The sequence below is a fragment of the Bubalus bubalis genome, chromosome 21, assembly GCF_019923935.1.
Source record: "Bubalus bubalis isolate 160015118507 breed Murrah chromosome 21, NDDB_SH_1, whole genome shotgun sequence".
Classification (NCBI taxonomy): Eukaryota; Metazoa; Chordata; class Mammalia; order Artiodactyla; family Bovidae; genus Bubalus; species Bubalus bubalis.
In genome coordinates, this window is record NC_059177.1 from 55026541 (window position 1) to 55053471 (window position 26931).

General features: G+C 49.5%; 2 protein-coding genes across 5 annotated transcripts in view; one reads left to right on the plus strand and one right to left on the minus strand.

The window, feature by feature from the left end:
* Positions 1-3371: 3371 nt before the first annotated feature.
* LOC123330976 (translation initiation factor IF-2) lies at positions 3372-11215 on the minus strand. Its single transcript, XM_044933770.2, has 3 exons — positions 11201-11215; positions 10435-11145; positions 3372-4297 (listed from the first exon to the last, which is right to left on the minus strand). Exons 1-3 carry the CDS (start codon positions 11213-11215, stop codon positions 4259-4261), a joined length of 765 nt encoding a protein of 254 aa, XP_044789705.2. The 3' UTR covers positions 3372-4258.
* The window catches only part of HRH1 (histamine receptor H1), a 112529-nt gene continuing 95588 nt past the window's right edge, over positions 9991-26931 (plus strand). The window contains exon 1 of one of the 4 annotated variants that reach the window (XM_044933454.1): positions 9991-10014. The gene's annotated coding sequence lies outside the window, so the exon portion shown is untranslated. Of the gene's footprint in view, positions 10015-10721; positions 10844-26931 lie in introns of those variants that run through there. The other 3 variants (XM_044933450.2, XM_044933451.2, XM_006077467.4) reach the window with 3 other exon arrangements.

Sequence of the window (26931 nt, forward strand, 5' to 3'; positions counted from 1 at the left end):
TTCAGGATCAGTCCTTCCAGTGAGTATTCAGGACTCATTTCCTTTAGGATTGACTGGTTTGATCTCCTTGCAGTCCAAGGGACGCTCAAGAGTCTTCTCCAACACCACAGTTCAAAAGCATCAGTTCGTTGGGGCTCAGCTTTCTTTATGGTCCACTCTCACAACCAGGGTTGTGATTAATTCTTGAGTTGTTTAACTTAACGAAAATGTGTTTTTTCAAGCTCTTGTTGATAGACATTTGGGTTGTTTTCAGCTTGGGGCTTGCATGATAGCTAAGTTGGTAAAGAATCCGCCTGTAAAGCAGGAGATCCCAGTTTGATTCCTGGGTCAGGAAGATCCACAGAAGGGATAGGCTACCCACTCCAGTATTCTTGAGCTTCCCTTGTGGCTCAGCTGGTAAAGAATATGCCTGCAATCTGGGAGACCTGAGTTTGATCCCTGGGTTGGAAAGATCTCATGGAGAAGGGAAAGGCTACCCAGTCCAGTATTCTGGCCTGGAGAATTCCATGTAGTCTATAGTCCATGGGGTTGCAAAGAGTTAGACATGACTGAGTGACTTTCACTTCACTTTCCAACTTGGGATATAATGAATAAAGCTGTTAGGATTTATGCACAGTTTTTTATAGCTATATGTTTTCATTTCTCTTAGAGGTATACCTGGGAGTGGACTTTCTGTATCATAAGATAGATCTACATTTATTAAGGCTACAGAGTGGTGTTCCATAGTGCCTATACTATTTTACATTCCCACCACCTGCGGGAAGTGTTCCAGTGCCTCCACACCCTGGTCAACACTTGATTGTGTCAGTCTTCTTAATTTCAGCCTTTCTGGGGAGGGATGGGGGAATGGAGGGGATTTTGTGTTGTTTTTCTTTCTTGCTAATTTCTGTTACCCAGAAGCCTTACATGCACCCCCATATCCCTGCCATTATAACAGAAAATAGTAGATTATTGTTTCAAGCCTAATGTTCTTTTTCTGGCCCTGCAGAAAAAGAGAAACTGGAATCTTTGCCTGGTTTTTCAGTTTCAAAAGGGCAACAGGAAAAGTCTCTTGTGTATTATGACATGATTGATATGGGAAAGGGCAGGGAGTTCAAGAGCAAGATTGTGCCTTCCTGAATCCAGACCTAACTTTCTAGATAAGAGTGAGGAGAGACCTGAAGCATCAGCAAAGGGGGAGATGGATGGTGCATCCCTGGAGGAAAGAGACACTTGAACCTGCTGCTTCCACAGCCATAGCCTTGAACTTGGAGAGACCATGGAATCCTCAAAGAAATTAAATGTGGAAAGGACCTGTCTTCTCCTGGGCAGACTCTCGAGTGGAAAGAAGTGACTTTGTGTGGCTGAGCAGAAGAACCTCATATGTCTAACAGAGTTCCCTGTGCCCCAGGGGCCGTGGGAGCTTGAGCAATGGTTCCTATGCACTTTCAAGGGCCACAGAAGCAGCCAAGAGAGGGGATGAAACTTCAAGGGACAACTTAGCAGTGGCCTGTGGGTGTGGGTGACCCCTCCTCAGATAGGAATAAAGATGTCTCAACAGATATCAGCACGGATTAGTGATGACACACCTGAGACACTCCCCACAAGACCCACAGAACAGAAACACCACCCCCAGAGAGACAGGAAAGTCTCAGCTTGCCTGAGATTAAGGTTTCCCACCTAATATGGGAGATCATAGCCCAGACTGAGCTCATTTAATCAAAATAATGTTACCTTTCTTGCTCACCTGAGTTCGTGGACTGAACCTGGACCACTGTTGCATTTCTCATACTGTATTATGCTCGTCTTTTTATGTTTCTTTCCTTTCCTCAGGACTGTAAGCAACTGGAAGTCAGGGATAAGGTCTGATTCTTCCTGAAGTCAGCAACCTCCTGGCCCAGTACCTGGCTCAGAGCAGGGGCTTGGTGAAGACTTGTTAAATATTGATTGTAAATTCCCTGACAGCAGGGGGAGAAAGGGGGCTCCATAGCTGGGCACCCAGTCTGGGTAGTGCCCTGTGCTGTGTTATCTACACTGACTGACCTTAGAGATCAGACTATGATTATCCCAGTTTTCAGATAAGCACATTAACAGCCAGCCTTTACTGAGCACTCTCCAGGTGCCAGGCACATTATATTAACTCATGTAATCCTCACTACAACCTGATGCAGCTGACACTATTTTTACCCCCATTTTACAGATGGGGAAACTGAGGCTTAGAGCAATGAAGTGATTGTGATGGGGTTTGAATCCAGGCTGCGTGATTCCAACACCCCTCTGCCCATTCCCTGCCCTGTGCCCAGGCTCCCTTCTTAGTCCACTCTTCCTCCTTCATCCCTGCCCATCTCATTGGCAAACTCTCTTCACAATCTCCATGCCTATTCTGACTTCTTTGCTGCTCAAAAGTGGAAATACTCACTCTTTCCTCACTCACTCCTTTGCTCCTGTAACATTTTATTTTTAGGATTTGTATAAATTGAGACTTTCTCTATTTGTATGTAAGAAAAAAAATCCTAAATAATAGTGGCATAAGAAATAAGATGATTATTTCTCTCCTGTGTGAAGTAAGTATAAACAGAGAAATACAGGGCTGGTAGAGCAGCTCCATGGTGTTGGGGACTAAGGCTATTTTTATCTGTTCCATCATCCTAGTACGGGGTTCCCTTCATAGGTCAAAAGAATTACTAAAGCTACAGACATTGCATCTAAATTCCGAGCAGCAGAAAAAAGGGAAGATTTGCTGTTTCCTTTAAAAAGACTTCCCAGAATTTCCTCTTACATCTCATGGACCAAAATTTTGTCACATGACCACAACTCACTAAAGGGAAGCTGGGAAATACAACCTTTTAGTTGGATGTTGAAAGAGGAGCTATTAAGAAGAAAACCACAATCTCTGCCATGTCATTACCTTAGCATTTATCACATCATATGTGGAGTGGTTTATCTGAATAACTGTCTCCATAGCCAGCATTTCTTGAGGGCAGATTCTTGTCATCTTCATCCTCATCTCCCAAAGTGTAGCACGCACTGGAGACACTTGGAGCAGAGGATTAGGTAACTGGGTCTTACATTTCTTTGGATGCCCTGAGGCCCACTGCAGGGTTCTCTGCCCACAACAAGCCTCCAATAATTGTTGAATTGAAATGAATTTAAATGTTCCTGGCCTCCACGTCCTCATTTTCAAAATGGGTATTAGTTTTAGTTTAGTTCAGTCGCTCAGTCGTGTCCGACTCTTTGCAACCCCATGAATCACAGCATGTCAGGCCTCCCTGTCCTTCACCATCTCCCGGAGTTCACTCAAACTCACGTCCATCGAGTCGGTGATGCCATCCAGCCATCTCATCCTCTGTTGTCCCCTTTTCCTCCTGCCCCCAATCCCTCCCAGCATCAGAGTCTTTTCCAGTGAGTCCACTCTTTGCATGAGGTGGTCAAAGTACTGGAGTTTCAGCTTTAACATCATTCCTTCCAAGGAACACCCAGGGCTGATCTCCTTTAGAATGGACTATAAATGACCTCAAAAGTCAATCCCAGTTTGGACATGTTCAGTGTCCATTGTATAAAACTGGAAATATTTATGTTAAAAAATGAAAACCTCAGTAGTTAGGCAGTGTGTATAGCTTTTGTTCTTTCTCTTTCTTCTTCATGAACACACACACACACACATATATATACATATATACTTTGCATATAAACAGAACCCACTTTACATACCATTCTATAACTACTTGTTTTACTTACTAACATATGAAGGGACTTCTGCTTCTGCCTGTGCCAAACTAACTTGTAAAGAGAGATCAGCCCTCTCAATAGACAACTAGAAGACCTAGATAAAATGGTGGAAAAGAAAATTAAAATCTGTTAAAAGGCTTCAAAGAGCTATCCAGGAAGCCAGGAGTTGAGTGCTGGAAATCCCAGAGTCTGAGAGCCTGAAGTCAATGTGCTTCCCCATGAATTTGCCAATTTCAAAGTAGCTGGATAAAGAGACTGAGCAGGAGGCACGTGCTGAGACACAGGCCAGGCAGAGTTTTCCGCAGTCTCACGGGTCTGGAGAGACGAAAATAATTTATGAACATTCATTGGCGCGCACAGACTTATCCATAGTAGAATTTGCATGTTGGAAAGAACGCCAGAGATGACATAACCAAACACTTCATCTTGTGGATGTAGCAACTGAGGCCCAGAGATGCTGAGTGAGCTGCCCAGCATCACACAGCAAATGGGTGGAGCCTCCTGGCGCAACCTTCTTGCGCTGTATTGCTCTGTGGCTGTTGCTGCTCTCTCAACAGCCAGTTCCCCATTCATCGCCATATATCATAGCCTGAGAGAGAGACAGAGAGAGAGAGAAAGATCAGTTTAACCTCATTCCTGATGGTGATTTTCAAGAAGTAAAAGTGCTTTTTAAAAAGAAAACCAGCAAAAATCTCTTTGTAAAAACTACTGGGCATTCTTCCTAATTAATGAAGTAATACAAATATATTAATGAAATGTTAGAAATATATACACAGGTATGTGAAAACCAAGAACACCCACAGATTCTTCTCTCCTTCCCACCTATCTCTGATACAACCATTTTAAGCTTTTTAATACATAAATAGGTGTATTTCTTCACAAAATGAGTTTATAACTTACTATTTTTTAAGGTTCTATTTTTTAAATAAATTTATTTATTTTTAATTGAAGGATAATTGCTTTACAGAATTTTGTTGTTTTCTGTCAAACCTCATTTTGACATTCATATTATAATCGGTTTTCACATAATTCTATAAGCTGTAGTACAATCTTATCTGTATAATAGTCTATCCATATGAGTGTGTGCGTGCTAAGTCTCTTCAGTCGTGTCTGACTCTTTGCAACCCCATGGACTGTAGCCCACCAGCTCCTCTGTCCATGGGATTCTCCAGGCAAGAATACTGGAGTGGGTTGCCAGTCCCTTCTCCAGGGGATCTTCCCGATCCAAGGATGGAACCCATGTCTCTTATGTCTCCTGCTTTGGCAGGTGGGGTTTTTTTTTTGTTTGTTTGTTTGTTTGTTTTTACCACTAGTGCCACCTGGGAACCATAATTAAATTAACCAGTCCCCTGTGGTTAGACATTTGGATTATTTTCAGTCTTTTACTACTACGTCCAGTCCTGCAATGAATATCTTTGTGCATATCTTGGTGATATCCATGGTTATTTTCTCAGGAAAACTTTGTAGGGTATGGAATAATAGTCTGAACATTTTTAAAGGTGTCATCATCTGGCTCCAGAGTACCCTCCAGGAAGGCCGTAGCAATGTTCACTCCCCACGGCAGTGCGTATAGCAAACCAATGCGCTTCACTTGACGGGGGATGGATGGAGCAATCTAGCCACTGCAGCCAGATGTGTGCGAGTCTTGCCCAGCTTCCTTTAAATAGATCGCTTCACAGCATGCCAGCCTAACTATATTTAGAGTGGAGAAGTCAGACGACCTGCTCAAGGTTGGAAACCCTAGAGCCGAGTCAGGGGCCAAAGTGAAAGGGTCAATATTGACAGCTCTAAGTCACATGCGTGCTACTTGGTCCACTTGGGTTCTGAAGGAGGCACCTCCCCTCTCATAAACGGAGCCAGAAACTAAACAAGGGAAGGGCCGTGTTGCCTACTTGGGGCAGCCGTAGGAAACATGACCGCTTGGATCTCTCAGCCTCCAGAGTGCAGAGTCCCCAGAGATGGCTGAGTTCATAACGTGATGCGCAGGTGGCTGGACCGGCAATCTGCCAGACCCACCAGCCCACAGCTTGGCGCACAGTCTGGGACCCCCACGTGAGTGGCATCACTTCCTCTGGGTCTTCAGTGTGCCGGATCTTTCCTACCTCCCCTGTGCGCATGCCAGAGAACTCTGCTGGTGCAGAGAGGATCTCAAAGTTCTCAGCTCAGACTTTCACTGAGATTTGTTTCAGGTCAAAAGACACAGATTCGATGACTGCTTGGCTGGTTGTTGGGTTACCCTGGGCAAAGTCCCCTCTCGTCTCTGGAGCTTCTTAGTCTCCGCATGTGAACAAGGAAGCTGGTGGCCTGCGTTTGGTGGGATGTGAATCCTGTTTCCTAGAGGAGAGGGAAGAGGGAGGGACTCAGTTCCTGAGTACCCCCCAGAGCCACACACTTTGCAGACACAGGTGTATTTAACATACAAGGGCTCTGTGAGGAAGCAGACATCTGTGCCTGTCCAGCACTGATGCCCCCTTATTCTGCTAATAACACCCTGATTTTCTTTTTTTTTAAATATTAATTTATTTTTGGCTGTGATTGGTCTTTGTTGCTGTGTGCAGGCTTTCTCTAGCTGCAGTGAGCAGGGGCTACTCTTTGTTGTGGGGCAAGGGCTTCTCACTGTGTTGGTTTCTCTTGTTGCACAGCACAAGCTCTAGGCACGTGGGCTTGAGTAGTTGTGGTGTACAGGCTTGGCTGCCCCATGGCATATGGAACCTTCCCAGACCAGGGATCAAACCTGTGTCCCCTGCATTGGCAGATAGATTCTTAACCACTGGGCCACCAGGGAAGCCCCACCCTGATTTTCTTTTATAGAACCATCTCTCACCCACTTCTAGTCCTGGTGACTTGGGGAGGACTGACCACCCTCTCCCACTCTGGTTATAAAGGCATGTGACTCAGGTTTGGCCAATCAGAGCAACTATGATGGTTTCAGGGCTGGGCACGTGACTCAAGCCAGGCCAATGGGAGTCAGATCTAGGATGTTTGCTGGAGGTTTGGCGAAGGAAGTGATCTCTTGGCTTGAGGCTGCTTAACGGGCCATTTCTGCCTCCGTGTGGAGAGACCTGGGCTTCCCAGGTGGCTCATGGTAAAGAATCCACCTGCCAAGCCAGAGATGTGGGTTTGATCCCTGGGTCAGGAAGATTCGCTGGAGAAGGAAATGGCAACCCACTCCAGTATTCTTGCCTGGAGAATTCCATGGACAGAAGAGCCTGGTGGGCTACAGTGCAGGGGTGGGGAAGAGTCAGACACAGCCGAGCAACTAAACAGCAGCAGCAGCAGCATAAAGAGATCTAGCCTGCTAATAAACCTGAAGCAAAGATAAAAAACAGTCAAGGGACTTCCCTGGTGGTCCGTTGGCTGGGACTCCACCCTGGGGCTCGATCCCTGGTTGGGGAACTTGATCCCACGTGCTGCAACTAAAAGTTCACCTATTGCAACTAAAAAATCCCACATGCCTCAAGTAAGACCTGGAGCAGCCCAATAAATCAATATTTTAAAAAAGAAGAAGAAAACAGTCAAGAGATAGAGACAGATTCATGACAACTTCCATTGAGCTTCTGGCATGGACTGTGTCTGAATCCAGAATGACTTCCTGCATTTTTCAGCTTAAAGCCCTTTTGGGCTAAAGCTGGTTACAATTGGGTTTAATGTACCCTGCTACCAAAAGATGACCACTAAAATCCTAGACATAGCATAGGCATTATTCTTCTCATTTTACAGCTGAGGAAACAGGCTCAGAGAAGCAAAGTAAGCAAACAAGTGGCAGAACAGATATTTTTAATCAACTTCTTTTTAAAAATTATAATTAACTCGTGGGCTTCCCTCCATCCCTGGGTCAGAAAGATCCCCTGGAGAAGGGAATGGCAACCCACTCCAGTATTCTTGCCTGGAGAATTCCATGGACAGAGGAGCCTGGCGGGCTGCAGTCCATGGGGTCGCAAAGAGCTGGACACTAACTCTCTAGTTAGTGAGCGACTCACACACACATAATTAACTTACAATGTTCTGTTAGTTTGAAGTATACAGCAAAGATTCAGTTACACATATTTTCTTTTTCAGATTCTTTTCCAGTATGTTATTACAAGATAGTGGATATAGCTCCCTGTGCCGTACTGTAGGTCTGCGTTTTTACCTATTTTACATGTAGTAGTATATATATGAGGAGAAGGCACTGGCACCCCACTCCAGTCCTCTTGCCTGGAAAATCCCATGGACGGAGGAGCTTGGTGGGCTGCAGTCCATGGGGTCTCGAAGAGTCAGACACGACTGAGCGACTTCACTTTCACTTTTCACTTTCATGCCTTGGAGAAGGAAATGGCAACCCACTCCAGTGTTCTTGCCTGGAGTATCCCAGGGACGGGGGAGCCTGATGGGCCCCCGTCTATGGAGTCGCACAGAGTCGGACACAACTGAAGCGACTTAGCAGCAGCAGTATATATATGTTAAATCCCAAACTTGTAATTTATCTCTATTTCTTTTTAATCCATACCTCTAGTCTCTACTCAGGGCCTCAAGTGATTCCTCCTTTTTAGTTTTCTTTCACAAACCACAGAAGTAAAAGAGGCTTGTGGATCCAGGCTGATCCAGGTTCCAGACCTGCTTCAGCTGCTTTCTACCTGTCTGATCTTGAGGTGACTCACTGGCTGTGTTAACTAAACACATCTCCTCATTGCTTTGTTCCTCAGTCTTCTCATCTGCAGAATGGCAGGTTAATAGTATCTACCTCATAGGATTATTGTGAATAGATAAAACAGATTATGTAACACCTTTGGACTAGCCTGGCAAACACTAAGTGTGACCCACTATTTTTTTTCTTCTGCTGCCTATATATTCTTAGGAAGTTGGCTATTCCCTCTCCACCCCACACACCCAGGATATGGCCTGAGTTATCTCCTGATACATCAGTTTCAAATGCCATAAGAAAACAAAACACACCCTGGTCACAAGGGACCTCAATTACTGTCTGATGTGCTGTTTTTCAAATATTGATGTTTCTCAAAATGCTGATCACTGTGGGCTTTCGTAGGTCTAAAACCAGCCCGGGAAGTGAAACTTTGCAGAGGAATTCCAAATAATCAAGCCTTTGCTGAATTGCAGAAAGGCAAGAGGGGATGGATATGGACCCAGCCATTTCCAAGGGTCCCCCCCACCACTTCGTTCCTATCAGCCCTACAGCTGTGGAGAGCAGAAAAGCATTTCCTATAGAGTTTATAACAGTTTCTACCACAAGTGCTCACTCAGTTCCAAAGGGTGCAAGAGTCTGGTACAGTGTAAAATATGGAGGCCCTGGAGGATCACCAGGGAATGGAGGGGGCTTACTGTGGACTCAGGGTGGGTCCTGGTCGTGGGGCTATGCTAAGGCACAGGGGGCCGGTCAGAGGAACACATGGGAAATCCATTGCCTCTCGGTTTCATAAAGTCAGAATAATGTGGTCTGCCAGTTATCCAGAATCCAGTCTCCTCTTTCCCCTCAAATCCCCTCCATGTAGACAGGCTCAGTAATCCATGAGCTACCATTTATGGAGCACTTGCTAACTCCTTTACATAAATGATCTCCTGGAACTTTCCAGCAGCCCCATTGAGACGAAAATTACAGTACAATAATTATGACTTTGGAGCTTGGAGCCAGGCTGCATAGGTTAGGCTCCCAGTTCTCCTGTGTGACCTTGAGTAATTTATTTAGCTTCTCTGTACCCTAGTTCTCTTCTCTGCAAAAGAGCGATAATAATAGTTCCCACTTACTCAGGGCTGTTGTGTGGATTGAATGAGTAAGTACTTACAGCATTTAGAATGGTGCATGGCACAATGACAGCTGTTTTTATTAACCCTCATTTTACAGATGTGGACCCTGAGGTGGGAAAGCCAGATCACCCACATACCATACACAGCTCATGAAGCTGGGCCTCGAAATCACTGTACCATTTCACTACCTCTGAGTGGAATTTCCCTGCACTCAATGGAGGCTAAGATATCAGCATGAAATAGCCCCAAACCCACACCCAGCCATCCCTTCTATTTTATTTTTTATTTTTTTGGCCCTGCAGCGGGGTATGCGCGGATCTTAGTTCCCAGGACCTGGGATTAAAACCCATCCATGCTCTCTTGCAGTGAAAGCGTCGGTCCTAACCACTGGACCACCAAGGAAGTCCCTCCCTCCTTCCAAACACCCATGTCCCCGACTAAGTTTGGGTGTCTCTTTTGGAGTGTTGAAATAAGATACCAGCTGAGTGGCTCCAGTGGAGTTTTCCTGGCACTGAGGAAGGGGAGAGAATTCTGTTTCTTCGGTCCCCTGGATGAAGGCAGCCGGTAAGAATTCTCAGGCTCCCGGCATCGGGGGCAGAGGAGCCCTGCAGAGGAACCACACCCCCCACCCCTCCACCCCATCCTTAGGATGCTAACTGGAACTCACTGAATTTTGAAACTTGAGCTCATCTGAGCAGCTGGAGAGAAACAGCTGGCGGGAGAGGAGAGGTGGAGTTCTGGACCTGGGGCGGGGTGGTGGGGCGGGGGTTGTCTCTCTAGATCGCGGTGGAGCCTCAGGGGGTGGGGTGCCTATCTGTCAGCCCTCGTCTCCGCGGCGCCCCTTCGTCTCTCCCTCGATCGGCCTCTCCGGCAGGGCCGTGGGGGACTGAAGTGTCACTGGGAGTCAGTCGGGCTGTGGCTCACTTGGCCAAGTAGCATCGCAGCTCCGACTCTCCCGCTCTGGGCCTCCTCGGGCTGACTTACCTCTGTGCGCGCCCTCAGGTGTGCGCGGGGCGGAGGGAGTTCTCGCCAAGCTTCTGACGCTCCTTTCCCCACCCGAGGAGCCGCGCCCCCGAGCCGGGCCCGAAGCAGGGGCGCTCTGGGGGCGCCGCTCGGGCCCCGGGGCGGGTGTGGAGGGAGAGAGGTCGCGCCCCTCACGCCGCCTCCAGGCGCGGGGGCGGCCGAGGCGCGCGAAGCCGGAGGCGGGGAGCGGCAGGCCCGGGGCCCGGGTCTCCGCCTTCCCGGCCTCCCTCCGGGCTGCCCCCTCGGCGCGGCTCCTCCCCCGGCGCCCCGCCTCCGGGTCGGCTCCCTCGGCGCCACGCCGCCACCGAGCCCCGAGCAGCCTGGCCGTCGCGGCCGCCGCGCCACCAAACTTTCCCCGGAGCCGGTGTCGGTGAGTCGGAGCGGAGAGCGGGCAGGGCGCAGGCAAGGGGCCGGAGCGCGGCGGCGGCGGCGGGGCGAGACGCTGCGCGGCAGGCCGGGCTTGGGTCCGGGCATCCTGGCCGAGCCACGGAGCTCCCCTAGCCTCCGGCGTGGGGTGGGCGCGCTTGGGGACCCTGGGGACTGTGGGCGGCGCGGGTAGGGGTCCGCGGCACCCTGAGAACCAGCTCTGGTTCCCCCCACTCCGACGCGCAGACACCTGTGGCTCTGCCGGGGTTCGCCAGGGTGCGCGCCCGGGGCGGCTGCCTCGAGCTCCTACCGGAGAGACGGGAGAGGGTCCAGTTTTCCCAGCCCTGCCCCAGGCTCTGACCTCGATGTTCCCCATAGTTCCAGCCCATCTCTTAAGTGCGTTGAGTGTGCCAGGCACTGGGTTATCCCTCATCTCTTTGGGTTCTCCCTGTAACTCGATGATGCGGTATTTTTATACCCATTTTACAGAGGGGGAAAGAGGCTCAGAAGGGGCAATTTGCGCCCAGGAGCACCAACCAGTCAAGGAGAGAGCCAGGAGGTTGAGCCCCAGTCGGCCGGACCCAAACCACTCCACCACATGATGCGGTTGAGCCCCAGGTTCAGCATCACCAGGGTTGGGGTGTCGCAGGGGGGAAGCGTGGAGACCACCTTAGCCTTCCCTGCAGCCTGGCTGCAAACCCAGGAGACGCCGGCCACCTCCTCCTCATTGTGGCTCAGGGAGGATCCTTTGGAAAGGTGGGAGACCCTTACATGTCAGGAAGTGGATTCCGGTGGCAGAAGCCCTGTGGGGGCTGCCGTTTCAGGTGAAAGGAGCCCAATTATGGAAGTTATTCTTGATTTTTCTGGAAGGAGCCAAGGGAGTCAGGAGCTGGGGCTGGAGCACAGCGGATCTTCACAGAAACCTCTTTCCCTCTCTGGGTCACTCTCCCCCTGCCCCCCACCTCCACTGCCCAAGGAGTAAGTAAGTGTAGTCCCTCAGTCCTCTCCGACTCTTCGTGACCCCATGGACTGTAGCCCGCCAGGCTCCTCTGTCAATGGGAATTCTCCAGGCAAGAATACTGGAGTGAGTAGCCATGCCCTTCTCCAGGGGATCTTCCCGACCCAGGGATTGAACCTGGGTCTCCTGCATTACAGGCGGATTCTTTACCATCTGAGCCACCCCTCCACTGCCCAGGGAGACCCCACCCCATCCCTTAATCTCTGAGGTACGGGCTCTGCCTGTGAGATGCTCCATGCAGGGCTCCTGTCCTCCAGCAGGGGGCTCCCACCTCAGGCCTGGAGCCCCACAGTGGTGCTAGGAGTAAGTACTCTGAACAAGCTCCTCCAGCCGCAAGGTGCTTGCGGGGCTGATTCCGTGGTGGGAGCTAGTGCCCTGTGACTGGCGCCAAGATGGAACGTGTTTCCAGAGCATGAAGGAGAGGCTAGCTGGGGGTCTGATAGGCAGGTCTTGACTGCCTTAATCTTGGCTTTAATTTTAGAGGCAGGCAGGAACCGGCAGAGAATGGGAGAGAGAATGGACAGGTCAGAGTGTCATTATGCATTATCCCACTCAGTTTTCACAGCAGCTTTGCAAAGCAGGCACTATTGTTATTATTACCTTCATTGAACAGATAGTTGGTTGAGGCTCAGAGAGGTTAAATAGCTTGCCTGTGGTTGCCCAGCTGGTCTGTGGCAGATTTGGGATTTGCCTGACTCCTTCTGGATTGTCAGTGACATCTAGGCTGTAGATGGGACCTTAGGTCCCTCCTGAGTGTAGCTGGTAGCAGTGGAGATGAAAATAGAGAGATGCCAAGCAACAGGGTCCCAATACCCCTGTGCTGATCGCTTGGTCATGTCTGACTCCTTGTGACCCCACAGATTGTAGTCCACCAGGCTCCTCTGTCCATGGAATTCTCTAGGCAAGAATACTGGAGATGACTGTCATTCTCTTCTCCAGGGAATCTTCCTGACCCCAGGGATTGAACCCTGGTCTCCTGCATTGCAGGCAGATCCTTTACCATCTGAGCCCCCAGGGAAGCGCAAAGGAAGGAAATTTGAACACATGCCGTAACACAAACCAACCTTGAGGCCTGCGTGCTCAGTTGCACCTGACTCTTTGTGACCCCATGGACTGTAGCCCGCCAGGCCGCTCTGTCCATGGAATTCTCCAGGCAGGAATACTGGAGCAGGTTCCCAGTGCCTACTCCAGGGGATCTTCCCGACTCAGGGATCGAACCAGCGTCTCTTGAGTCTCCTGCATTGGCAGGTAGGGTCTTTACCGTGCAGCCACCTACCCCTGTACCACCCTCCTCTCTGTGTGACAGGTGTTGTGCAGGAGGTCTGCCGCTGAGCGGGTCATCACAGAAATCCCTGACAGTCCCACATAATTTCCTTCATACAACCCAGGGCTTGGTGGCCCCCCCACGGAAGCATGAGGCTGTCCTGCTGTCTCTGGAAGGGTTTCCCCTGCTGGAGGGCAGGTCTGTAAGAAGGCCAAGTACCACTTCCAAGCATAAAGAGAGAATCCCTCCGGGGCGGAGGGTGGAGGTCTCCCAGCGCTGCCCAAACATGATTTCAGAGCTGGGTGGAGGCTGGAGCAGCCTGCAAGCCCCTGAACCCCAGAGGAGTTAGGGCAGTGCTGGGCTGGGAGTGGTCCCTCCTGGCTGAATGTCTGAGGTAGGAAGAGCATGCATCTGAGCCTCCTCCCCTCAGACTCTCTCAAGATTCCCTGTTCCAGTTTGCACTTTCCTTTTTTTTTTTTTTTTTTTTAATATAATCAAGAAGTGCCTGGTGGAAAGGTGTGGCCTTTCAGTAACAAAGAGGAGGCATGGCGGAGAGATCAGAAGTGTGGATTCTGGCACTGGCTCACATCCCAGCCCTGCCACTTAAGAGATCTGTGGCCTTGGACGAGTTGCTGTACCTCTCTGTTCCATTTTTAGGACAGGAGTATTTCTAGCACATTCCTCGCTGGGTTGGTGAGAGAACTGGGAGTGTTCATGCGCCTAAAGCGCCTAAATGGAGTCAGGCAATCCACAGAAGTGCTTTTGAGATGTTGGTTGGTGCTATAGTTACTATTAAGATCAAAACAGACGCAGCTTGGTAGCCTGGCTCCACCCGACCTCCATGAGACTGTCTTTCTAGTTTGTAAAGTGGGAGTGGTCTAGTGCAGGCTAGAAGTTTTAGTGCAGGCTCAAGCTTTAAATAGCTGAAAGCCTCAAGTCCCAGTGCAGGCTTATTTAAAAAACTTCCGGTGCTGTACGAGGTACTCATCAAATGCTAGGCATTACCACATTTAGCACTGTCTGGGCGAACTGCGCTCCTTCACACTGTAGCCTGAACTTGATCCTCTGGCGTGTTTCTTAGGGGCATGGGTTTGAGACAATTTTCTGGTTTGTGTGGGCACAAGAAGGACTCTTCTTTCTGCCCAGGTTCTCGTTTCATGGTCATTTCTCAGGGGCAAGTGTGCACTTCTTGGTGGCTGTGGCGTGGCAGGGGGGTAGGTTTGAAGGTCATTTCATAAGGTCTGCCCCGTCCTCACCAAGGCAAAGACGTCAGCAGAACACACCACCCCTGCTGGCTTTCAGACTGATATTTTGTGTACCTTCCATGTGGAGAAGACTTGTCCAGAGTTCCGATTTTCTTTTTCTTCTTAAAGACTCTTGGCCACCACCCAAACTGTAGCCCACTAGGTTCCTTTTGTCCATGGGCTTTCCCAGGCAAGAATACTGGAGTGGGTTGCCATTTCCTCCTCCAGGGAATCCTCCCAATCCAAGGATCGAACCCCGGGTCTCCTGAATCTTCTGCATTGGCAGATGAATTCTTTACCACTGAGCCACCTAGGAAGCCCATTAAAGACAGAATGGTGTAGTTAAAAAAAAAAAAAAGTTCAGGATTAGAACCCCTGGCTCTTGGAGCTGAGTAACCTTGAGCATCAGTTTCCTCATCTTCAAAATGGCCATTAGTGATATTTTCTGGTGTCTGTTCCTCAGGGTTAATGCCAGGGTGGGAAAAGAAGAGGAAGGAAGGGGAAAAGCAGATAGTATAAATGGCAAAGACTTTCAAGCAATTGTAAGTAATTCTCATTAGCATTCAGGCTGGGCATTAGCTGTAATTGCTCCTGACCCAAGACGTTTTATCTGAAAGACGTACCTGGCAGAGGATCACTGAAGCCCAGTCACCTGCTGCCCTCCCTTTCACAGTGATGCTGAGCATTTCTGAATCTTGGGATGTCATTATAATAAAGCTCCCGAGTCTTATTTATAAGTGACTCACTTCTGCCGTTAATGGTGGCAGAGGACTCAGGCGCACACTCGTTGGGAACAATGCTGCTGATGCTGGGGGGAGGGGTTACGGGATGCTCTCCTCTTTCATGCATTCATCTTCCTGGCTGTAATTCTCCAGTGATAATGCATAAGGATCACATGAGCCAGGGTGGAAGCTGACAGCTCTCAATTTGTGCTGCAGCTTGGATGGCAAGATCCATTGAAACTTGTCGCTGACAGCAGAGTGGGTGTTAGAAGCCATTACATCACAGCAGAGAGGATTGAGCAGAGGAAGTTGAGGGACACACCTCAGGGAATGGTTCAAAGCATGGATTCTCGTGTCCAACACACCTGAGTCTGAATCTTGGTCCTGTCAGGTTGTTAGTTGGGGTATGATTTTTATCTATCTTCGCACTTCTACCGTCAGTTCGAAAAGAGCAAGGAACATGTCCATCTTATTCACCAGGGTATTCACAGCTCCTGGTACATAGAAGAGGCTCATGAATGTCCAGGAGTGAGCATGTGAATGACAAGTTGCTTGTGTGAGTTTCAGCTTTCTCATCTGTAAAATGGGGCTAACACAGCACCTGTCTTATGGGTTGCTGGAGCACTGAATGAGAAAATGTTGTATACAGACTAAGCGCCTAGCAGCGCCTTGGATGACAAGTTGATGAGCAGAAGCAAAGACACAGCCAGCCTAATATGGTAGAAAAAGCTTTCCCCCAACCCTCAGACCAACAAGGGGTGATAATGCTAGTCATAAGAATCCCTGTACTTATGCAACACTCTGCAAAGTGCTTTCTTCTCTTTTTTGCTAAATATGGTTGATTTAGTGTTTCAGTCGGAGAAGGCAATGGCACCCCACTCCAGTACTCTTGCCTGGAAAATCCCACGGACGGAGGAGCCTGGTAGGCTGCAGTCCATGGGGTCACGAACAGTCAGACACGACTGAGCGACTTCACTTTCACTTTTCACTTTCATGCATTGGAGAAGGAAATGGCAACCCACTCCAGTGTTCTTGCCTGGAGAATCCCAGGGACGGGGGAGCCTGGTGGGCTGCCGTCTATGGGGTCACACAGAGTCGGATACGACTGAAGCAACTTAGCAGCAGCAGCAATGTTTCACTTGTACAGCAACATGATATATATGTGTGTGTGTATATATATAACTGAATATACATATATGTGTGTGTGTAATCTTGTTACACACACAACAGGAATATAGTTCCCTGTGCAGTAGGTCCTTGTTGTTTATCTATTTTATATGAGGCAGTGTGTATCTGTAGTTAATCTCAAATTCCCAGTTTATCCCTCCCTTCTCCTAAAGTGCTCTGTTACCATTGACTCCTTACAACTAGTCAGGACTGGCTACCCATGTTTTACCCGTAAGGAAGCTGGGTTCAGAGGGCTTGCTGGAACACCCAAAGTCACACATTTTAGAAGTAGCAGGAGGCAGAATATAAGCTCAGGTTACTCTCATCTGCCAGGTGTTCCTGCTGAGTTCTCTCTTGCCCGTTGCAGGTAGAGGGTGCAATATTTAGACTTCCATGAACATGGTATCTCTCTTCATGATTTAGGATACAGTTTAGTTCCAGTTTCCTAATTCTCCCTTGGTGGCCTTGCACATTTTTGTTAGATTTATTCCTAGTTATATGGTATTTTCTATGCTATTGTAAATGGTATATCTATCTATATCTTTCAACACATATTTAAAAAAAATATGCTACATCGGTTGCTTTTTGGAGAAATATTTTTGTATTCTGCATGTTTTATATCCAGAAATCTTGCCAAACTCTCTTACTAATTTTAGAAAATGTGCTTGTAGATTATTTTAGAAAATCATATGCGATCATAGGAGGTGCAAATAACTGCTTTGTTTCTTCCTTTTGAATCCTTCCATTCCTTTTGGTTTGTGATTTTCTTCTTTTCCTCTCTGTTATGGAGGGCTGTCTACATTTGACAGTTGGGTATAGTGCTTACTCTAGGGTCTTGGCAGACAGCCTTCAGGGATCTTAGTTCCCCAACCAGGTACTGAACCTGAGCCCCAGCAGTGAAAGCACAAAGTCCTAACCAATGGACTGCCAGGGAATTCCCTTGGCAGATAATCTTTATCAGATTGAAGAAGCTCCTTTCTATTCCCAGTTTGCTGAGTGTTTCTTTTCTTTTGAGTCATGAATGGAAGTAGAGTTTTTAACAGATGCTTCTCCTCCATCTGCTCAGATGGTCCTGACTTTTCTTTCTCAGTCCATTAGCATGATCAACTTTTGCATTTCTGGAATAAACCCAACTTGGGTTTTCCTGTTGCGTCTTTATCGCTGGGCTGTTACTCCTCACCGTTTTTGCGGAGGACTTGAACATCAAGTGTTCATGAATGCGATTCACTGGTGATTTTCCTTTCTGCTATTTACTTGTCAACCTTTGGTGTTGAGGTTAGGCTGGCCTCACGCCACACGGTGGACTGTGTTCCCACTTCATCAGTTCTCTAGAAGAGATTGTGTAAGCTGGGTGTTGTTCTTATCAAGAATTTTGAATTGACCCATGGGGATTCCGGGACTCCCCCCGTTCCCTGCCGCCCACCCCCCCCCCTTCAAGTGGGTGGAAGCTAAGTGGAGGGTGGAGAAGGACAGCTGGTCTCAGCTCAGTCCAAGGCAGAACCTTCCAACAGGGAGCAGCTTGGGCTGCCTCAGGGAAGTGGGCAGAGCCCATGAACCCAGCTGTCCTGAGCACTGCAGGGAGCACAGGGTAGGGTTCTTCCAGCCAGGCATCCCAGATGGAGGAAGTTCAGCCCAGGGTGAAAATCTGGTCCCTGTCTCCACCTCCTCCTCCTCCTCCTCCTCCTCCTCCTCCTCCTCCTCCTCCTCAAGTTGCTGCAACTGCAGACCCAGCATGAAAGAAAGGGAATGTTGTGAAAGTAAATCAGTTGCTCAGTCATGCCTGATGCTTTGTGACCCTATGGACTGGAGCCCACCAGGCTCCTCTGTCCATAGGGTTCTCCCAGCAAGAATACTGGAGTGGGTAGCCATGCCCTCCTCCAGGAGATCTTCTCGACTCGGATCAAAACCCAGGTCTCCTGCATTGCAGGCAGATTCTTTACCAGCTGGGCCACCAGGGAAGCCCTACTTGCGGTGAATGACTGCTGTCTGTCCAGGGCCTGCAGTGCGAGGACCTGACTCCACCCGCGCTCACCTCCTCCTTCTGTCTCTGTGATATCAGTTTGCCTAGAATTCCCAGATTCTGACCTGGGACCACACACTCCTCCAGCCATTTCCCCTGACCCCCAAGGGATCTAGATTTGGGCAAGTTTGTCAGTTTCTCTTTTACTGAAGTGCCAAGCCGTGAGCTGACTTGGATCACCTCTCTTAATTCCCAAAACAAGGCCATGAGGGAGTTCTATGACCTCCCCATTATTCAGACTAGGAAGACAGAGTTTCTAGTTGTGAATAGTTTTAATGGTTTCATCTTTCACAGTAAGTTATCCCTCTCTGGAGCTTTTCTGGTGGCCCAGACAGTAAAGAATACACTTGCAATGGGGGAGACCCAGGTTCGGTCTCAGGGTTAGAAAGATTCCCCTGGAGGAGGAAATGGCAACCCACTCCAGTATTCTTGCCTGGGAAATCCCATGAACAGAGGAGCCTGGCAGGCTATGGTCCATGGGGTCGCAAAGAGTCAGGCACAACTGAGCAACTAACACTTTCCCTTTTTTTTTTTCACTTGATCACTCTCTAACACGTCTGGCTTTGGACATCAGATGACGGTGTCACTCAGCCCTCTTTTCACATTCTACCCCAGGTGTCCCCACCCTGTCTACGGGCTCCGTCTTCCTTCCCTTACCTCTGTCGCCTTCATCAGCTCCTCAGTGGCTCTGTGTCTTCAGAGGCAGAGCGGCAAGCCCTGCACATCTCCAGGGGGGCACCATGCACATGGTTTTCTATCGCAGACCCCAGGGTTTGCCACTTGGAACCCCATCCTCAGCAGCAGGTCTCCTTCCTGGCTGTTTGGGTGTTGAACTTTCTGATGATTCTGGTGGCCAAGCCTCAGACAGGGCCAGGGCAGATGCTGGCTGGGCAGCCGTGGCTGGAGGAGAACAGTGCAGATCCATGCCCTGCTGCTGGGGGAATGCCTGTTGCTGTTTAGTTGCTCAATCGTGTCTGACTCTTTGCGACCCCATGGACTGCAGCCCGCCAGGCTTCTCTGTCCATGGGATTTCCCAGACAAGAATACTGGAGTGGGTTGTCATTTCCTCCTCCAGGGGATCTTCCTGACACAGGGGTCAAACCCAGGTCTCCTGCATTGGCAAGTGGGTTCTTTACCACTGAACCGCCTGGGAAGCCCGTGGGGATGCTTGGCGGAGCATAAGTGTTAACAGCTCCCAAAGCCATCTTTTTCCCCTTCTTTCTCTCTCTCTCTCTTTTTTTCTTTCTTTCAAACTTTCTAGGCACTTTATTTCTCACAAACTTTCTAGTTGTCACTTGGTTTATTCTTTCAGGAGAACTTCATTTATTTACTAGCTGGCTTTTCCCTGTTGCTAGACTATAGCCTGCCAGGCTCCTCTGTCCATGGAGTTCTCCAGGCCAGAATACTGGAATGGGTTGCCATTCCCTTCTCCAGGGCATCTTCCTAACCCAGAGATCGAACCTGGGTCTCCTGTGTTGCAGACAGATTCTTTACCATCTGAGCCACCAGGGAAGCCCCTTCCTAGAGAAAATAATCAGTAAATGAATCCGTCCCTCTGGCCTTCTCCCTGAGCCCAAGTGAATCCCAGTTCTATCTCCAGCCCACACATGTGATCCTGAGGGTCTGCCAGTGTGACCTTGACACTGGGTCCTTCATGGAAGCCTGTTTTCTTTCCTTTGTCTGTGGCATCCCACTGCTTGTATAGCCAGTCCACCTTGATGGGCCTAATGTGAGCCTCTGGGAGAACTAGTTTCTGCCTCCCTGGAGGATGACGGTCTAACTTCCCCACAGCAAATTTGGGGGAAATAGTAAGTTCTGCATTTAAATCAGACCATCTGAAAAGAAGTTCATGTGAGTCAGAAAGACACAGGGGCTTTCCCAGTGGCTCAGTGGTAAAGAATCTGCCTGCAGTGCAGGAGATGCAGGTAGACATGTTCTATCCCCGGGTTGAGAAGATCCCCTGGAGGAGGAAATGGCAACCCACTCCAGTATTCTTGCCTGGAGAATCCCATGGGCAGAGGAGCCTGGCGGGCTACAGTCCATGGGATTGAAAGCGTCAGACACGACTGAGCAGAAATGACAGAGAGAGGCAGAGAGACAAAATCTAATTGTATATATAAATTCAATTGTGTGAATGATACTTGTAAATTCAGTTTAAGGTGAGGAGCAAAGTTTCCAGCGCTAAATGACTGAGGTTTGGATCTCAGCTCCACCGCTTTGCAGACTGTGTCCCCGGCAGGCCATCTACCCTGTCTTTGCTGTGATTCCTTCGATTAGAAAGTGGGGTTGGCAACGGTATTAACTTACAGGATTGTTATGAGTATTACATGAGTCATGAGGTTTGAAAGAATTAATGTTTGAAAAGCTTTGGAAACAGAGCCTGGCAACTCATAAATGTTTATGAAATAAACCGAAGAAAAAATAACTACGTCCTATGGATTTCCTTTCCCCCAAGAAACTGGGAGTCATTTTGTCAGGTTTCAGAATAAATCCCACTGGAGATTAAAATTTTGAAACTAGATTAATCTTATCAGGGGTCCCTGGAGTCTAGTGCCTGATGATCTGAGGTGGAGCTGATGTCATAGTAATAGGATAAGGTGGACAGCAAATGTTGTGTGCTTGAGTCATCGCAAACCATCCCCCATGTCCCCGGTCTGTGGAAAAATCATCTTCCTTGATACTGGCCCCTAATGTCAAAAAGGCTGGGGACCGCTGCATTAATTTCTAACACACCTTGTGTTTTTGCGTAAAGGCGTTTTCTTAGATTAGACTGGAGCCCCCTTGAGACGGTGCTGCATGCTACTTGGTTGAAGATCTCTGAGGTTAAGATTCTTTTGAAAAGGGCTGGACCCTAGAGGCAGGTGGGTTTGGTGGCAGTAGTTGGGGTTTCTGAATTCTGACCTGGTTCCGTAAATAGTTACCTCTTTGGCCTCAAAGGAAGTATTGTAACCTCCTTGGCCTCAGTTTCTCCATCTGGAAAAGGGGGACCCTAATAATAATAATAGTACCACCACTCACAGCATTATTGAGAGTCTCCCCCGCCGAGGTCTTGCAGTGACTGGCACCTTCCCATCCCTGAGGACTCAGCTGTTCACTCCTAGAGAGTCCTTCCCCGACGACCCTGCTGAGAGCCCTACCCGGTCCACTCCCTGCCCGTTGAATGACTGCCTTACTGCCACCAGATTGCCTGAGTGTAGGAGTACCAGCTGCCTGGTTGATGGCCACGTGCAGTAAAAACACTGGATGAAGGAAGTTGGATGAGTTCACAGCTAGATCCCGGAAGACCAGGCATGCCCTGATCACGCCAGTGGCAGTTGGAGAAGGTACCAGCACGTCATAGTGTTCGGGTACCTGAAAAAGCCTTTTAGGCATCTCAAAAGTAGCGAGAAGCACTGAGCCAAGATGAGTTCTTTCCACGCTTATATTAATATCAGGAGCTCAGTGTTTGCCAGTCATTTATTGATTGGTTCTCACAGCACCCAGCACCGGGCTTGAGGAGGGAGGCCCTCAGGAGATCCATTAACAGGTCAGGAACAGAGGGTGGGGGCTTCCCCCACTGCTTATTCCCTTTGGAGGTGGGAGGGGTGGGTAAATAGCGCTCCTCTGCCTAGCCTGAGGTCTGGAGCAGCCCAGGATTAAGACAAAAAGCGAGGTAGCCAGAGAACAAAATGTCGCTGTTTATCACCAGTCTGAGTGACGTCAGAGCACGTGGGCTGGCTAACGCTAAAGGATTTCCCACCTGCCCAGGGGCAGGCAAGCCTGGGTCCCTGCAGACCCAAGGCCCTCCCCCTTCCTGGTGGAGAGCCGAGTCGGACGCAGGCTCTCCCTGGCCAGGGCTTTCGGTTTATCACGTCACCCCGTCCTCCCTTCAGCCCTGTGAGAGAAGTGTCAGTGTGTCCATTGCAGAGATCTGAAAACTGAGGCTGGAGATGTGGAGCTGGGGAGACCAGGAAGGAAGCTATGGCAGTCATCCTGGTGAGAGAGGAGGGTCCCCCGGACCAGCGGTGAGGGCCCTGGAGGGGAGTGGACAGACATGTTTGGGGCAGGCGCGGTAGGACCGAGTGGTGGGGCTGGCAAGGTGGTCCTGGCGGACGGTGTGGAAGCGGTGCTGCCGCGTAACTTGTGGTGTTTCTGTTTTTTCTTTTTGCGCTTTGGGAAGAATAGATGTGACGCTCCAGGGCAAAGACTATTGAGTGAATTAAGAATTCCACAGACAGCGCATCTGCACATCCAGCAGAACTGAACTGGTGATGGCCCACTCTTAATTGGGAGGGCCAGCTGGGGTGTGCACAGAGAGAGTCAGCTCCCCGGGGCTGGGCTGGGGACGAGAGGAGAGGTGCTGAGTCTGTGAGAGGCTTGTCAGCGGCCGGGCGCGGGGTGGAGGCTGTGATCTCAGGACTCCTTCTCCGCCTTCCACCATCCCTGGACTGGCAGGGCTCGCTGCTGCTCAGCTGTGTCCCCATAGCCTCCCTCTCCCAGCCTGAGCTGAGGCCTGGGCGCCCCTCCCCAGGACCCCAGCACAGCTCCCCTGCCGCTCGCTCGGCAGCCAGCCCCTTACCTGCTTCCCAGGGAAGAATCTGGTCAAGTCGCTCCCCAGCTCAGATGCCAGTGACACCCGACCTCTGCAGCCAATAAGTAGAATGGAGCCTGGGACGCACCGCTTTGGAAGGATGTCTGCAGTCAATTCATCACCAAATGAAAACAGAATGTGCGGAATAATACCGCCAGCCCGAGGCGGCAGAGGGCAGTGGTCGGAAGCCTGGGCTCCGGGGCTGCGCTGTTTGAGCGCCGGCTCTCCCGCTTAGTAGCTGTGTGACCAGGAGCGAGTTCTGAACTTCTCTGTGCCTCAGATTCCTCATCTGGCGATGGGAATGACGACAGTACTCAGTCCCAGCGGGTTGTAAGGACTGAAAAGCAGTTAATACGTGTGCAGGGCTGAGCCCAGTGCTGGGCTCCTAGTTGTTGTTTAGTTGCTAAGTTGTGTCCGACTCTTTTGTGACCCCATGGACTGTAGCCTGCCCCGCTCTTCTGTCCATGGGATTCTCCAGTCAAGAATGCTGGGGTGGGTTGCCATTTCCTTGTCCAAGGGATCTTCCCGAAGCCAGGGATCGAACTCATATCTTTTTTTTTTTTTTTAAACTTTACAATATTGTATTAGTTTTGCCAAATATCGAAATGAATACGCCACAGGTATACATGTGTTCCCCATCCTGAACCCTCCTCCCTCCTCCCTCCCCATACCATCCCTCTGGGTCGTCCCAGTGCACCAGCCCCAAGCATCCAGTATCGGGCATCGAACCTGGACTGGCAATTCGTTTCATACATGATATTATACATGTTTCAATGCCATTCTCCCAAATCTTCCCACCCTCTCCCTCTCCAACAGAGTCCATAAGACTGTTCTATACATCAGTGTCTCTTTTGCTGTCTCGTACATAGGGTTATTGTTACCATCTTTCTAAATTCCATATATATGCGTTAGTATACTGTATTGGTGTTTTTCTTTCTGGCTTACTTCACTCTGTATAATAGGCTCCAGTTTCATCCACCTCTTTAGAACTGATTCAAATGTATTCTTTTTAATGGCTGAGTAATACTCCATTGTGTATATGTACCATAGCTTTCTTATCCATTCATCTGCTGATGGACATCCAGGTTGCTTCCATGTCCTGGCTATTATAAACAGTGCTGCGATGAACATTGGGGTACACGTGTCTCTTTCCCTTCTGGTTTCCTCAGTGTGTATGCCCAGCAGTGGGATTGCTCGATCACAAGGCAGTTCTATTTCCAGTTTTTTAAGGAATCGAACTCACATCTTCTGCATCGGCAGGTGGGTTCTTTACTGGTGAACCACCAAGGAAGCCCCATTGGCTCCTAGCAGCACTCCATAAATGTCAGCTCCTATTACAGTTATATAGGTTCACTTACATTTATAGGCATGTCTCCCCATTTTCACCTCATATGTCAAGACTTAGAATTCTCCTCTTCCAGGAAGCCTTCCCTGAACACATCCCACCAAAGCTGGGTTAGGAGCCTTCTCTGGACTCAGGTCTACCACACACATATTCTTCCTTATGGTGACTGTCTCCCCAAGGCTGTAAGCAGTCTGAAGACACAGGCTATGGCTTCCCCGTTATATCCCTAGTGCCCCTCAGGGACATAGTGAGCCCTTAGAAACACTTGTTGAATGATCGAATGAATGAGTGTGAGCAGGACTTTGAAACATAAGTTTTCAAGGGGTACAGATGTGAAGAAAGGACCTTCCTGGCAGAGGTGGGAAGCTACAAGTTCCAGGAAGAGCAGGTAGCCTGGTCAGGCCACAGCAAAGCATGTGATCGGGGAGGGTAACAGAGACCAACTATGGTGGGCAAGGTGGGCAGGGAGCACAAGAGGTGTCCTAGGGGTGGGCAGGGCAAGGACGGGACCTATGGAGCCACCATCCCCCTCTCTCATTTCTACCCTGATCCCCCAGACTGGCTTAGGTGCACTCACCATAATGTAAAATCAGCAGCTGCTTTCCCTGTCTCTTTCCATCCCCAGACAGCGAACTCCCCAAGAGATGGAAATGTGTGGTGTTCCCCCCTCTTTTTTCTAAAACTCTTGCCCACAAAGATAAGCTGTTTCTTCATCCACCCCTGTTTTTTCTCTGTCACCCAGGGCTACAGACAGATTGTGTTGTGTATTCTGATGTCTGGATCCTAGTACAAGTCACTCTAGTTTTTGTGGGAGTCGATGATTTATAGCTTCTGCGCTTAATCAAACCGACTCTGCTTCCTTTTTATGGAGTTTTTGAATCACACCAGAAGCAAGAACAGCCTTGCGGTTCATTGCTGGGTCAGACGACAGCCCTGGCCTTTGACCGTGGCCTGCAGAAGAGCAGCCCTCACTTAAGCTCTTAGGACTGAATAGAATCTTTGCCAAACCCGAAGTGGCAGAATGCTTGCCAGCAGCAGAGGAAGGAAGGGCTGGGATCATGATCGTGGGGATCATGCCCGGCTGTGTGCAGGGGACATTGGAGTAGGAGAGACAGACACAGCCCTGGCTTTGCAGGGTGATGAAGACCCTGGCTGGATGAGTAACAATACTCATCGGATGGGGAAGCACGGTGCTGAGGCTCAGAGAGGCAAAGTGAATGGCCCAAGGTCACACAGCTCTTCTAGCTGAGCTGGGTTTTGAACTGAGATGCTTGGACCCCTCTCCCATGTGCTAAGCAGCTTCTCACAGTGAAATGCTAATTGCCTGAAGTGTTTCTGGAAATGGTTCAGCCTTAGGTAACCCTTCCAGTTTTCTTGGTACTTTATGTCACAGTCTGTCGTGTGAATATAAAAAGTGGGTATTTCTAGATGTTAGACCCTGGCCATACCCTTTCTCCTGAGTTCCAGGCTACGTAGCAAAACTAAGTCCCAAAATAAAGCCTTGGGTTTCTGATCTGGAATGCTCATGGATACCCAGAGATATTGTTGGTTTCTCGCTGTTACAAACAGGAAAAGTCACATAGGCAAACAGGGAAGAAGAATCAAGGGACCGTTTTTAGTCTGCGGATAGGAGGGAAAGCTGGGGTGAGTTACAAGGATGGACACCCCAGGTTCGGGCTGGTGCGGGGCTGGGTTGCCCCATTGGTGCCGGGCTCTGTGCCCACGAGCGCAGCAGGCTGGTTCTGAACCCCCGGGGCTTTCTCTGCATCCTTACTCATGCAGGGAAACCACGCTTTCTTCTGACAACCACCTTCTCCTCCCTTTGATCCCAGACACCGAGCTGTGTGTCTGTCCACGCGCTGACACTGCAGCTCGGAGCAGCTCTCCACTTCTGTGCTTGTTGGTTTGCAGGGTGGCCCTCGTGCATCTTAAGGCCATCAGCCAGAGACGATGGTCTATTTGTTGCCTCATTTGGTCCTTTCAGCAGCTGTGTGCGGTCAGGACTATTGTCCCCATCCTAGAAATGAGGAGCCCAGGGTCACTCAGCTAGAAGGGGGAGGACCAGGGCTTCCAGGCCGGGTCTGGCTCCCAGCTCCCTCCTTCTCATCACATTTTGTTCAAGGGAAGTTAGAGCTGCAAGGGACTTGGGGAGATCCTGGGGAGAGGTGGTGAAGCCCCTCCTTTGAGGGGGAGCAAGGGACCAGGAGAGGGAGAGAGGGAGGGGGGGATGGCTGTAAGAACTGGCTCTGGGACCCCGCCCTGCTGACCTCTGTGGGCGCCTCATGGCTTCAGGCAGACTGTGCTCCTTCCGAGGCTCGTTGCAGCAGACCCAGACCCTTCGCCAGCGTTCTGTTCATAGGCTGTCTAAATGCTGCCCTCTCTACACTGCCCCTGGGTGCCTTTCACCCCCTACCCCCGCCCTCTCTACCTGCCCATCCATGCAAGACTCACCTTGGGCTCCCTCATCACCATGACTTTGCTGCCAACGTACTCTGCTGCCTCCTCTGCCCACTCGAACCCTAAGTCCCCAAGAGTTTGATTCTGAGTTTTTGTTTTTTTAATTGTGATAAAATACACATTGCAAAATAAGTGAGTCTCATGGAATGTAAATTGTAATCTTAATAAAGCTTTTTTTTAAGATAAGAAAGGTTAAGAAGAGGGTTTGGGCGATGCCTATTTCAAGTTTCCCCTTCCAAGGTGCCTCTTCCAGGAAACCTGTTAGCAGAGTGCTTGGGACTAGAG

What these genes read in the sequence shown, in the direction of transcription:
- LOC123330976 (XM_044933770.2), bottom strand. An exon ending in ACCTGAGGGCGCGCACAGAG is followed by an intron (nt 4,298 to 10,434) that starts GTAAGTCAGCCC and finishes TCTCTCTCTCAG; the next exon opens with GCTATGATATATGGCGATGA.